Below are 14,140 nucleotides of genomic sequence, written 5' to 3' on the forward strand. Positions count from 1 at the left end.
GTTTTCATTTTATGCCCTCTGCCTCTTTCACTTCAGATGGCAATTAATGGTTGCCTTTTCCACATGACTCAAAATTCCACAGATTTACATAATAAAGGTAAATAGAAGATTTCTACAGATACATATAAATTAGTGCTCTTGTTCAATTCTTCATTTTTCCATAAAATTCCTAGCATTTAATTTTTTTCTTCTTCTTCTTCCATCCGGCTTCAAAGCCTTGAAAATTCGGTCAGCTTACAATCCATCATTTTATATGTAAAGTTGAGCCCACTGTTATCGCCAACATGTATTCTTTTACATTTACCTACATTGAACTTCAGTTGCCTATTAATCTCCAGTCACCAAGAACTGTAAAGGTTTGCTTCCATCCTTTGTGATCAATCTGTCTTCACTATCCCAAATAACCACAGCATTGCAGCTGAGCTGTTATTGCATTATCCAGACCCTTCCTGGTCATTCAGGAAGGGATTCTAGTAGGATTCTAATTGTGACCTCTCCACGTTTCAAAGACTGACCACTGACTTCTATTCTGCATATGCAAATCAATTGTTTTTCTGCACAAAGACAGGAAAACAATTCCCTACTCTCGCTTACACCTCTTCCAGATGTGCATCCAAAGTTACTAGGTCCTATCTCAGTGTACACTGTCAGTTTAGGTGTTGTTGTTTGTCCATTATGAATACCAACTCCTCATTCAAATAGCTTCAAATACACATACACTGATTCTGGAGGTGTGACTCAACTCCTAAGTGTTCAGCCTTGCAATTCATTCTTATACCCGTTTCACTTGAGTTGCCATTATTGTGATAACTAACACTCAGAATGAATGTTCCACTTTATTATTCAGCTGCAAGGGGGTTGTTAAGAGAAACCACAATCAGCAAGTCAAAGATGTACTCACTTAACAAGCCATGTTTATGCCTACTAAATACTGCTGGAATTCTCCTTAACTAATGCAGACAAGCACTGCAATTACTCCCTCTCCTTGAGAAGTAAATCAGCCTCCTTGAGCTAGAGAAGAGAACTGTGTTGAAAATTTCTGCCTTGTCTGCATCACAATCTATTTCCCCACCTACACAAAGTAAAACCAGTTTTTACCTGATACAGCTAAAAATAATACTTTCTTGTGGCTTCTACTTCCTTTCCCTGAGTTGATCACAATTTGACAGTTGATGTAATATACCCTTTCTCCTTGCAATGTATATTTAATTCCCTTTTGCTTCATTTTCTTTTAAACAAAATTAATAGTTACTGTTTAAGAATGTTGTATTAGGTATCTATTGAAGTATCTTTTTATTGAGTTTATAGTTACTGCAGTATAGTTCCAAATGACATATTTTATAACTTTTTTTTTAAATCTAGCCACTCCATGATTTACTTGTAACCACTGTGGCATACCTTAAATCTCCATCTAGTAACAACTACAAACTTGAGTGTGTGGTCCTTGCCAAGAATCTCTTCATTGCATAATATGTCCAGCTGGCAAAACAAAGACGACAATTAATTTGTTAGGACACTGTACATGAAACAAAATATTTCAGATAATACTACAAATGTTAGGCATTATTTTTTTCTCCAAAGACAGTGGAACCATTCATCTTACAATTTTTCTGCAAATAAAAATTGCATAAGGAAAGAAAACAGTGTCTTTTCTCAATATAAAGTGCTGAAAGACTGTACCTATCTCGAATATCTTGCATGAGCTGGACTTAATTGTTTGATTTAGCTTCCTAAGCAACACTAATGCCGTCTCCTAAAAGCCTTACATGCTTTTGAGAACGCCTGATTAAATGATGAAGACAGAATCCACAAGTCTTCAGGAGAGCTTTATTATTTACCACATTATGAAAAAAATTTACATAAACACCAGACAAGTGGCTTTCTGCAATAAGGCTGTATTTTTTAAAAACTGTCTGCCACTCTCTCATATACTATATTTATGTTTTTTTTGGTGGTAGGTTTTTTGTTTGTTTGATTATTTTGTCTGTTGGTGTTTTTTTGTTTTGTTTTTTTACTTTTGCAGATACTCAGTTGTTTATAATAAGTTGTTAAAATGAGTTGTTTTTACATTTCTGCCTCAGCATTGAAAGGTCTTGACACTAGAAACAGTAAGGATATAAACATAAAAACATATTGTAGTCAGCCCAGGACAAAAAGTTACTTTGAAACAATGCAAGGACAAAGACTTGTAACTGTATAATCATAAGTATGTACTAATGTAAGCACAAAAGAAGAGGCAACGATGCTCTAGGTAACCTATGCTTCATTAGCATAATAAAATGCACACCCCTGGGTGGCAATCTGACATAATGGACAACCAGCCTTAGGTTAATAAACTGGCACAGAACTCAAGCACGTATGGTACTGAGTAAGTGATGGAACCAAAAGCAACCAATGAGTGATTCTATCCATACCTTTTAAACTGTATAAAAGGCCTGGCACCCAACTCTGGGTGTGCTTGCTTTGTGAATTATTGCCTGGCACCCAACTCTGTCTGATTTGGGATAATGGTTGATCAGCAGACCTTGACTCAGTGTGCTTAACGGCTCCAATGCACTGGGCACAGACCCAGCCCTTTTTAAAAGGACAATATAACTAATAACCAGCTCAACTGCAGTAGCTGAACATGAACTGAAGCAGGAAACATGCATGAAAATTTTAAGTTCTTCCAAGGTTGCATACATTAACTACACTCTACCACACAACCCAGAAAAATCTGAACATACGTGCAGTCCATTGACATTGCTTAGCTAGTTAGCAATAACTCAAACCTTGAATAGTCTACAGCAAGCAATCAAGTTCCCACAAGCTTAAAGCCTTCTACCATGAACCCATTATTTAACACTGGTACAGTGATTGCACCACAATTTATGTACCCTTTAAGAAAGTGGGAGGGATGGCCAAAGAATAAAAAGGTACTCTTTGAAGTTGGTAGGAAAGATAGTAAATTATTAAATCAGACTGGTGGAATGGAACAGAGGGCTTGAACACAAAAGCAAAGGTTCACCTGAAAAAAAAGTGTCTCATTTAAAGAAAAACACTTCTGATCAATGATGGTACATATGCCGCTGCTGGTCTACAGCCACAAGTCAACAGAAGAGGTCGAGACAGCAGATGTTACAGTTTTGTTTCAGGAAGCTTAGCTGAGTTTGGGGATGTACTCCAACCAAAAGACAGTACTCTGAAGTATAGAGAAGCTAGGAAGGAAGAATGATACAGATGCAAACCAGATCTTGAGGTTTGAGCACAAAGGCGTTGACACTTTGGACTAGAAAGCAGATGCTTGAGATGCAAAGACACTGTGAACAAGACTCAACAAAGCAGTAAATAGAGACTGCATTCCTATGTCTGCCTTAAGTGTAATTTGGAATATGAAATGGGAGAACTATGAAAAGTTGTCTTTCTTTCTGTATCTTTCACCACAAGTTCTTCCCATGATTCCAAGTACTGTCTGCAAAGGAAGGGTAAAGTAGGTATCTGATAACACTGCTTACAATAGGCAGCAGACTTCAGGGTGAACTTCACTGACAGCACAGAGGAAAAAAAAAAAAATTCATGCTGGTTTCCCTTAAGGTGGACACCAGTTTATATGGCAAGGGTTTGGTAGCAGGAGGGCTGTAGGGGTGGTCTCTGTGAGCAGAGCCCAGGAGCTGCCCCATGTCAGAGCAGAGCCAGCTCCAGACAGCTCCAAAAGGGACCTGCTGCTGGCCAGAGCTGAGCCAGGGAGCGACGCTGGGTGGGCCTCTGGGAGAGCAGATTTAAGGAAGGGAAAAAAAACTGCTGCACAACACCAGCTGGGAGAGGAGTGAGAACAGCCCTGCAGCCCCCCAGGTGAGTGCAGCAGGAGGGCAGGAGGTGCTCCAGGCAGGCAGCAGCAGTTCCCCTGTGGCCTGTGCAGGGAGAGGCCCCTGGTGGAGCAGGCTGTCCCCCTGCAGCCCATGGGTCCCACACGGAGCAGATCTCCACGCTGCAGCCCCCCCGTGGAGGAGCCCCCGCTGGAGCAGGTGGATGTGGCCTGGAGGAGGCGCCTGCGGCCCATGGAGAGCCCCCGCAGGAGCAGGCCCCGGGCCAGAGCTGCAGCCCGTGGACAGGAGCCCACGCAGGAGCAGGGGGTCTGGGGGGAGCTGCCGCCCACCCATGGGGGACCCGTGCTGGAGCAGTTTGCTCCTGGGGGATGGATGGACCCCGTGGTACGGAGCCATGTGGGAGCTGTTCTTGAAGAGCTGCTGCCTGCGGGCAGCCCCCGCAGGCTCAGTTTGGGAAGGACGGCATCCCGTGGGAGGGACCCCACGTGGAGCAGGGGCAGAGAGGGACCGTGAGGGAGCGGTGGAGACAAAGCGTCAGGGACTGACCGCAGCCCCCATTCCCTGTTCCTCTGTGCCCCTCAAGAGAGAGAAGGCAGAAGAGGGTGGATGGGGAGAAGGTGTTTCTAGTTTGCATTTAGTTCTCGTTGTATTCTGTTAGTAATAGGCAATAAATTATATTACTCTCCCTACGTTGATTCTGTTTTGCCTGTGATGATAATTGTTAAGTCATCTCCCTGTCCTTATCTCCACCCTCAAGCCCTTTCCCTCATATTTTCTCCCCCTTTTCCTTTGAGAAGAGGGAGTGAGAGAGCGGTTGCGGTGGAGTATAGCCGTCCAGCAGGTTAAAAAAAAAACATACAAGTGCAGGATAAGCCCAAGAAAAAATAGCTACATTTAATTGTAACATTACAAGGTGAAAGAGGAAGAAGGAAAACTTAAGGTAAGAAAGACAATAAATTGTAAATTGAAAGTAGAAAGAAAAAAATCATCTGAAGAAAAATAATGTAATTGTTTGAATTAATTTCCTTAGCTTACAAAGGACAAGAAAATGGCTACATAACATATAATTTAAGAAGTGGTCAATGTTTTTATTTTCTGCAAATAAAAACTGACATTGCTTTGCAAAAGAATGACCCCACACTTTCCATCGGACTTTTATCTGCAAAATCATTTTTAGAAATTAAAATATTACCTCATTAAAAGAAGAAAGATTAAGTTTTTTGGCAATGAACTTCTTTAGATGCAGGACTGTTGCTTGTGCTGAACAGCGGATCCATTTTCGTTTCAATCCACGCAATTTGCTGCTGTTGCATTCCAAGCAGATGCTTACCTTCAGGAAAAAGGAAGCAGTCAGGGCAGGCTGGATCAATTTTCTGCAGTTCTCATTATGTATTCCATATGCAGTTTATATTAGCGCAACAAGGTGAAAATTTACAGTACTAATATTCCTTAAACTGAAATGCATACATTCCAACTGATGAACACATTTGCTAAAATTTCATGAGTTTAATGAAACACTGCTCCAACCAAAAAAGGATCTCAAAAAAAAAAACTTCTAGGAAGATCTTTTAATGTTGAAAAAAGGATGCTCCAGTCCAAATTCCCAAACCACATCCAGCAGGCAAGGACCGTACACCACAATAAAGTCTGAAATATAAGAGAACTATTGCCAATTATTAATAATGTCTTCTACTGTAACGCCTTGCCTTTATTGCAACTGCTAAACCCAGTTTAAAAAAAAAATGTAATGCATGTGGAAAAGTGAATATAATGTTTAAAAAAAGAATAGGTATAAAGGATCTAACAGACTTAAAATTCTGAAGATTAGCTGCAAAAAAAAAGTCTCTTCAGTTTCTATGCTTCAATTTCACTTCTTTTCTCCTCCAGCTATGTGTTACTTTGTCTAAACTCTTTGTGCTGATTCACTTTATGCACTAAAAGGATCTAGAACTAGGAACAATCCCTTTGAAAGTACTCATGGTTTATAATTGAAAACAAAATTAATCCAAGTTAAATTTACTCTGGACACACATAACAGGAAAATATAAAAGGGAAGGATTGTTCATCCCAGCAGGACATTTCACTCTCAAACATGTGTTGTATTTAAAAATTAATGGTGGATATTCTGGCTTTCATACTATTTTTATGATATAGTGCTAACACCGTCTAAAATATGGGAGATTTAAAACGAAATAAGTATTAAGTGAAAGTGCATGAGCTTTTATTCATAACTATTGATACACATTCAGTTCAATGTACCAGAATAACACTTGGATACATCCATTCAGAACAGGACCCAAATAACCTAAATCTATGTTAAGCCAAAAGCCAATAAGTAGTTTGAAACTCAAAAAAAAAAAAAAAAAAACAGGAATAACACATTTTATGAAAGCATCTTTAAAATACTTTCCATTCCTGCCAAAACCCAAGGATTAACTTATGGTTACACAAAAGCATAATGCAACACTGCATTTTTTTTTAAAGCAGATAAGAGAAAAAATATCTTAAAAGTTAGTTTTCTTTGTTGACTTGAAGCAGTAAAGGTAAAATACCAGATAAAAATAAAACATGCCCTATGATCCCACCTGTTCATCACTTCGGTGGTAGTCATTATCCTCTTCCTGTTTTTCCTCAGAAGTTTCTTTGTTTGAATTTTCATCTGTTTTAGTTTCACCTTAGATAAGAAAGCAGATATGTAGGATATCACTCAACAGCAGCACCTTTCAATGACAATACGATTCAAAGGGCAGGGTTCAGGACTGCTATATAGAATAAACTTCCCAGCAGTGCTAACTTGCTTCGGCACTGCCTGCTGACAGCCCCACACATGAAAGAAAGGAACTAGCATACAGCGCAGCTTTCAGCTGAACTGCTAGCAGTGCAGAAGCTGAGTAGTTTCACAGAGTCCCCTTGTGGGCACTACTACAGAGATTTCCTTCACCAAGAGTGCTTATGCTAAAAAGAAAGACCATGTGAACAAATAAGGGACAAAACAATCCTGCATGCCTATTGTACACCACTATGAAACAATTCTGATTGTTATAAACCAACGAGACACACACTTTTGACCTGTCTGCTTGACAATTATGAGCAGTCCCCCACCTAAGATGTAATAAATAAAAGACTGTTTACCATTCCGATGGGAATCTAGATGTTGTTTTGCAGAACATGTCTCCCCTTTGATATCCCCTGGAACTTCCATGCCCAGTTTGTGATAAAACTCCCTTTGTTTCTTCATTTCCGCTGTTAAAAATTGCAAATATTAAACCCTGTAATAAAGTTCTAATGCAACATTTATGAAATTATTCCAAATCCCTTCTCTTGTAAGTGGAACAGGCTTGCCATCAAGTAGTGGTATTGTCAGCACTTAATTCTACATCTTTGTTATTGCATCAAGTCGTGCCCAATCTTATTTTTCAGAGTTCGAATGCTACAAAGTCATCCACACAGCTACTATTATAACATTGCTATTGAACTGAGATGATTTTAAATACTATGCCTTATTCTGAATCCCTCTCACAATATTTCAGTCAAACCACTGTTTTTGAATTTTTATTTATAGTTCTGATTTTCGCTATGATAGAATTAATTTTATAAAATCTATTTAAGCTTGCTTATCAACATCTAAGAAATTCTTTTTCTTCAGCTTAAATAGATTAAGATATTCTATTTAAATGAGTCACGTGCAACATCAACAACAACAAAAAAATACAAAAGCAGTTACTATAAAGTACTTGTTTCATTGTACAGATCCAGTCTCAAAGAGGATTATGAAAGTGCAAATTGAAAGTTACCAACTAAGAAAGGACTTTCACAGTAGAGTAAAACTTCCCTGAATCTAAAAGCTCTTCTGCATTACATGCTACCTCTAAATATTCTGGATAGCTGGCACAACAGGTCTAAACACACAATTTAAAAAGAACAAATGAGAGCTGCAGTGTACAAACATGTAAAAGCTGAACTACTATTCTGTTAATACTACTTTTTGATGAAATATCCCATCTTGCCTTTTTCTTCCCTGCAAAAAATTACTGCTTGTAAAAATATGAAGCTAAATCTATCACTAGAAATAGAACAAATGAAAGAATACAGTTCTCTGCTGTATTTTTCCTCAAATTCTCCCTCACCCCCCTTCTGTATTTTCATCACTTGAAAATGTGTGTGTTGTTTTTTTAAACTGTTAAAGAAGTAAAGAATTATATGCAAGACTACATATAAGAAAAGATCATACCACAACTTACCTTCTTGGAGGCCTGGCACAAGTTTGTAAACAATATCTTGCATTGTTCTGTCATGACTATCCAGGAAAAAAAAGGAAAAAAAATCAAAACATTCAAAACACATCTGTTAAACAAGTTCCAGTACTAAATTGATCTAAAAGCTCTAAATTTGTTAAAGAAGAATTTCATTTCTAAAGTCAATATTTATTTGAAACAAGAGAGGACAGTACCTAGAAAGGAATTAGGATAAAATACAGACTGAGAAAAAAAGCAAAGGGAAATCAGGGGAAGAAGTGGCTTCTTCCCCTCCTGCAACAAGGCTCATGTTGTCACTAATACTCTCAAAATTCCCTGACAACTTTGAGGTAAAAACCTTGTTACTGCGAAAGAACCAAAGCTAGTATGTTTCTTATCTCTACAGATTCATCTTTCATATTCCTTAGTAATTTAGTTATCTGTACAGGACTTTTCCCTGTTACAAGGAAAAAATATGAAAGAAAACAGCACAAACACAAAAAAAACCACCCAACAACATAAAGAAATTTGAGTTTGCTCTTAAGCCAACATTTTATTTATGAGCAACATTATGTAGCTCAGAAGCCCATATAAGGTAATGTGCCCAAAACAAAACAAACATAATGAACCCACACATGGCAGAACTGGAAGGGCAGCAGGACTGTTTAAGTTTCTAAACTTTAATTCCCAGCTCACGAAAACAAAGCTCTGTTTTAAACCAAACTTTATCTACAATTTGCCTGCAATTTCTAGATTATTCTAAAGTAAGTCACTGTCTGAAAGAAAGGTACTATTATCCTAAATTCCAATCCATAAATAAAGTCAGAAACAGTATAAATATGTCTCAGCTGCTGCAAGGTCATTCCTTCAGTAGAGCCTGCAGTACGAAATCCTGGATCTGACTTAAATAAGAGAACAGGCTTACACGAGTAGTCTCAGGTTTCTCATCACCTTACGTGCACTTCACAGCAGTGGAGACCAGGGAACAATTACAGAAATGGCAACAATTCAAAGACTGTAATGGATGATTATAAGCCTCTTGAAGTAGCACTACATGAAGATTCAAAACATTATTAATTCTAAAATTCATGTCATTTCAAGCAATAGCAACCCCATTTGCACTGGCTCAGATTTTCAAGTGTCACATATGGATTTACAGGAACGTCTCCAAAAATATTTCAACATAAATGAGTAAGTCTGCCATTACTATGAGATTAAAGGTGAGAATTTAACATCATTCAGATTTATCAAATAGAAGATGTTTGGTTTATGTATTCCCCAGACTGAGAGGGATGAACAGGTGTTCAAGTCTATATTCTATGACATATTGTGAAACTCTTGACTACCATAAATAAGTAAAACCAAAAGTAGGCAAAGCAAAGGCTGTTGTAGTCTTGAAGGGGCAGTACTTTATAATTATTGCAGGCAAGATACTTCCTTTGAAGTGCATTCAATGACTAAAAACCAACTGCTGAATTCCTTTCTATCTGTTCTCAATTTGATGCTCTGCTTCCTGGCCCCTTTTGACATGGAAAACAATCTTCTGAATCAAGGCACTGGTGTATTCCTGTAGCTTTACAGTACACAAAACTGCTGTCTTGGGTGTTACTTGTTCCTTCCTGCCTATTGGTACCTACTTCATCCTTCAAAGCATACACTGATAATACTCAACATGAGCTTATCATATAACATCTGACACTGAAAATAACTATTCAACGGAGACTAACGGTTTTGATGATTTAGTAAAACAATTTCTACAAATGTTTCATTTATGTAACTGAGTCATTAAAACTTCTCAAAATTTAAACAGTAAAGTGCATACTTTGCATATTAAGATTTAAAAATGCTAACAGATGTTAAGAAATTGCAAATTCACAGCAAAGTTTGATCCTATTATCTCCTCATATAATCATGTTTAACCTTCCGTTTAAATGCATAGCATTCTGATCAGCAATTAAGAAAATTTAAGAAAAAGCTGTGCTGTATTAGAGAGGTTAAAACAATCTAGAGTGAAATTAGTTGCATTTTTGCTTTCATACCTACCCAATATACTGCAATGGGTGGCTCTGATGTATAACAATTCTACAAGTCGGACAGGTGTTGTTTTCCTCCAAATATTTCACTAGGCAGCTTCTACAGACTGGTAACAAGGACATCCATAATTAAAAAGAAATAAAACAAGCATAATAAAACACAAAAAAGCTTCTTTTCATATGGTCACAGAAACGCTTGTTACTGAAATATACGCAAGAGTAATTTTTTACATTGTGCAAGTGTATCTAACCAAACAGAACAGAGTTTCCAACATTTTTCAAAAGTGCTTTTGATACGAAAAGTGATGCACTAGAATTAAGGCACCTGTATACAGCCAGAGTCTGCCTGATATAGCATGCAACACACAATCCCATTTTGGAATTTACTAGAACAACAGTTTCTAGCACACCAGTTTCCAGCATCCAGCTTGCATGGATGATACTATAGGCACTGTACACCATACTAAGGTACTAAGCCAAGTTGCTTTAACCATGGCCACATACAGAAGTGTACTGTGGAAATGAACCTAGGACAAAGAAATCATTCGTATATTTTATTATTTTTTAAAAGAACAGAAAACGTTCCAAAACTGGATAACCAGGTAATATTTCATTTCTAATTTTCACAGGATACTTGACAGTTAAACTTCGATCAGAAAAAATAATTCCATAGGGACAGATCTTCAGTATTTGTAAAAAGTGCTAACAAAACCTGCTAAAGCAGTCATACATTGTAGAGCTGTACACTTTTTGGAACATTTTCCAGCTGCATATACACACTTATTCACATCTGATTCAAAATCAACTATTTATTTATTAAGAAACAATACAGATAATACACATCACTACATGATTTCACTTGGAAGTTCTAAGTAATCTCAAATTCAAAAACGTAGAGGAAAAAAAGTGAAATTCTTCTTCCTCAGACAGCAGCAGTTCATTTAATTTTGGTATTAATGCATTCATTCTTATCACACAAAATGAAAGAATTCCTGTAACTACAGTGCCATCTACCTCTCAGATATGATGATGGTACATTTGAAAAAAACCTCTGTTAATATCAGGAAAATTATTCAGCAGCAATGCAAGCATCCAGACTGTACTCCGCATTGTACTTACACGGTACCAGTGACAGTACTGTTGTTGGTAGAAGTTATGGCTGGGACAAACCCCGTAGCTTTGTGCACAAAGCACAGATCTTGCATGCATGGCAGTCTGTTGCAGTGGAATGCCACAGCAGTAGTCTGTTTGCAAGAGTGAAGCTATACCCTGATCTTACCAAGTCAGTGAAAACAGAACCTCACATATCTTCAACAACAACTTCCCATTTTGGCTACTCTTCCAGTGTGGATGATATATACACCAATCCCTTCTAAGCTGAACTCACTGCAAATCAGCTCAGGTTCTGACGGGCTTATTAGTCTATGCACAGCATCCAAATAAATACAACTAGATAGCTTACAGAGGGTGCTGCAGTTGTCTAGGCTCATTCTTTTTTTTCCTCCCCTCAGTGTCAAGTTGGTATTAATAAACTCTCTTGAAACTGGAATTCCCAGGGATATTGGACAGCTAACACAGAAGCTATTCCAGGGTCTGAAACAACAGTTTTACTAGAGTTTTTTCCATTAAGTGGGCTTTACAATGTATCCCATCTCCATTTATCAAGATATTTGGGCGCTAATTGTAGCCCTGAACTGAGCTGTACATTTTCTGGTTACTTCTGCAGTACACTTAAGCAGATCTATGAACATTCATTAGAAAATGAATAGGCAGGCTGAATCCTCACTAACTATTTATCTACCTGTACCGCTTCACTCCTCTTGACAATTTCCATTTCTACACCTATTTCAAGAAACACAGTTTGTCTTTTTCATGAATCCACAGAATAATAACTTTTATATTTCTTATTTCATAGCAGCTTTTACGTATAAAGACTAATTAATATCAAACTACAAATATAAAAGTTTAACTAGACCTGTGTATATCTGACAGCCTAGAAACTCTAGTCAAGAAACAAGCGTAGAATAGAAAAGATTTAACAGTGAGTTACTACTACTGAAGTTTTTGCCTACTGAATTATAGGCCTGCCTGTCACCAACGAGTAATAGCTACAGCAAAGAAACAAAGTATAAAAGAGACTGAAAAAAAGTTTGTTTTCCCTCCAAATAATTCTCACAACAGGCCTCAAGAACTGCATTTACAACTTATGTGAAGAATCTCTAAACATCTGAAGGGCAGGACGTTAGAAAAATACAAAAAACATAAAAAAACAGTAACTGCACAGTTATGAGTAGAAACATAGCAAATTACAAGGTATTGTAATTCAGCAGAGAATTCATTATTTCAACAGACAGGACACTCTTTCAGGACAGATTTTCCAAGCATGCTTTTTCAGGAACATATATTGCTAGCATTAACAGACAAACAAAACACAAACAATATCAACATTGTATAAAGTGTTTTTTGTTTGTTTGTTTTTAACCCAGGGCTGTGCCTCCTCTCAAAAAATTCTAATTCTACACAATACATACAGAATTAGTACTCTGAAAATATAAACAAATAAAGAGAGAGACAAGCCACAAATGGGGGGGGAAAAAAAAGCAGTAGGAACAAGCAGCAGGCATTCCCTGGCTTTTGAAGAAAATACTGTGCATTAATAAAAACTTACTTCATAAGTGAATGTAAGAAATGGTGTAGCTGATGTGAACCGATTGGAGAGCTTGTTTTTTGTATTATTAGAAGAATGACAAAATATGACCCTCTAGCTCTGAGTTAGACAAATGACTTGTTATAATGTTGTTTTTATATGTAATATCCTGTTGATAGCAGCAGTGAAGAATTTGGGACAAAAATTAAAGAAAAGTCTAGCTTAAGGATCCAATTGTCTCCCCTACTCTCCAGAACAAGCACTATAGAAATTAAGATGTGAAACACGAACTGAAGGGACAGGAGAATAACCAAAATGGCATGGAAGCGTGACAAGAATAGCAGACATTAAAACTGATGAGCAGAACTTAGAAATGAAGTACAATGGAAAATGTAATATTAGACAAGTCACGAGTATCGTATTTCCCCTTTGTATGAAATTTTAAGTGGCATATAAGTCAACAGAAATAAAAATTTTCATTTTGTGGAGACAAAGCCACTGCCACCAAATAATTCCCTTCTGAGAAAGCACAGGGCTATGGGCGATGAAGCTATTTGAACAACATACTAGTTTTATCAGAATAAAATACGGTGACAGAAGCATTGTAAAATGCATGTGATGTAAGAAGTTGCATAGCACGTACTCTTTAATAGATTAATGCAGATAAACATAAACAAAACAAATGATGTTCTAAGCTCCCAGTAAATAAAACTGGACAAACAGAATGGCCTGACTTACAAGAACATGTTGGTAAACTGCAGGGATTCTGAAGACACAGCTAGGAAAAATACTTTTGGTAAAACCCTGTAATGTAAAGTAGAGCAATGATTGTGGCTACTACAGAAGATATTGAATGCCACTAGCACAGGTCTTCTGGACTGAAGATTAATTCCTCAGCTGACACCTACCTTGGCAAAGGAAGCTGAGAATCAGAACTGATTTAAGACAGAGAACAATTCTTGAATTGGCACTTTGGACTAAGTGGGTCCCATGGCTCCTCCTCAGGGGTAATGATTTTCATTGATTCTTTTCAGACCTTTAGTTGGAACTCTGCTCATATGCAAGTTTCCATCACTATTTCAAACCCTACTATCCTTATATACTGTGAAATTAGCAACAAAGATACTAAGAAGAATTTATAACTTCAAGTGAAGGTGGTTTTGTAGTTATTGTTTTATTGAAGTCTAAGGCTTTGTGAGGTTCAAGAGCATAATGCATTGATCTGAAACTGGAAATTCACAGAGCAGCATAACAAATATCTCAAAATATTCTGGAACAAATGCTTACTGTTAGGGTACAATACAATATACTTATTCTTCATCGAATATGGTTGCTTTCTGCATAAAGACAGAAGAGCAAGAGACATCTGGCAGGCTCCAGGTGGAGAACATATGCTGGGTCAACTGTCACAAAAGAAAT

General features: G+C 37.4%; 1 protein-coding gene across 7 annotated transcripts in view; it reads right to left on the reverse strand.

Annotated features, from left to right (window-relative positions):
* PCGF3 (polycomb group ring finger 3) overlaps positions 1-14,140 on the reverse strand; it is a 52,700-nt gene that overhangs the window by 5,780 nt on the left and 32,780 nt on the right. For all 7 annotated transcript variants that reach the window (XM_066987861.1, XM_066987865.1, XM_066987866.1 and 4 more), the window contains 6 exons: positions 10,085-10,181; positions 8,048-8,103; positions 6,939-7,049; positions 6,392-6,480; positions 4,999-5,136; positions 1,399-1,479 (listed from right to left, as the gene is read on the reverse strand). In XM_066987861.1, coding sequence (XP_066843962.1) covers positions 1,399-1,479; positions 4,999-5,136; positions 6,392-6,480; positions 6,939-7,049; positions 8,048-8,103; positions 10,085-10,181 — 572 coding nt within the window. The remainder of the gene's footprint in view (positions 1-1,398; positions 1,480-4,998; positions 5,137-6,391; positions 6,481-6,938; positions 7,050-8,047; positions 8,104-10,084; positions 10,182-14,140) is intronic.

The sequence above is a fragment of the Anser cygnoides genome, chromosome Z (genome assembly GCF_040182565.1).
Source record: "Anser cygnoides isolate HZ-2024a breed goose chromosome Z, Taihu_goose_T2T_genome, whole genome shotgun sequence".
Taxonomy (NCBI): domain Eukaryota; kingdom Metazoa; phylum Chordata; class Aves; order Anseriformes; family Anatidae; genus Anser; species Anser cygnoides.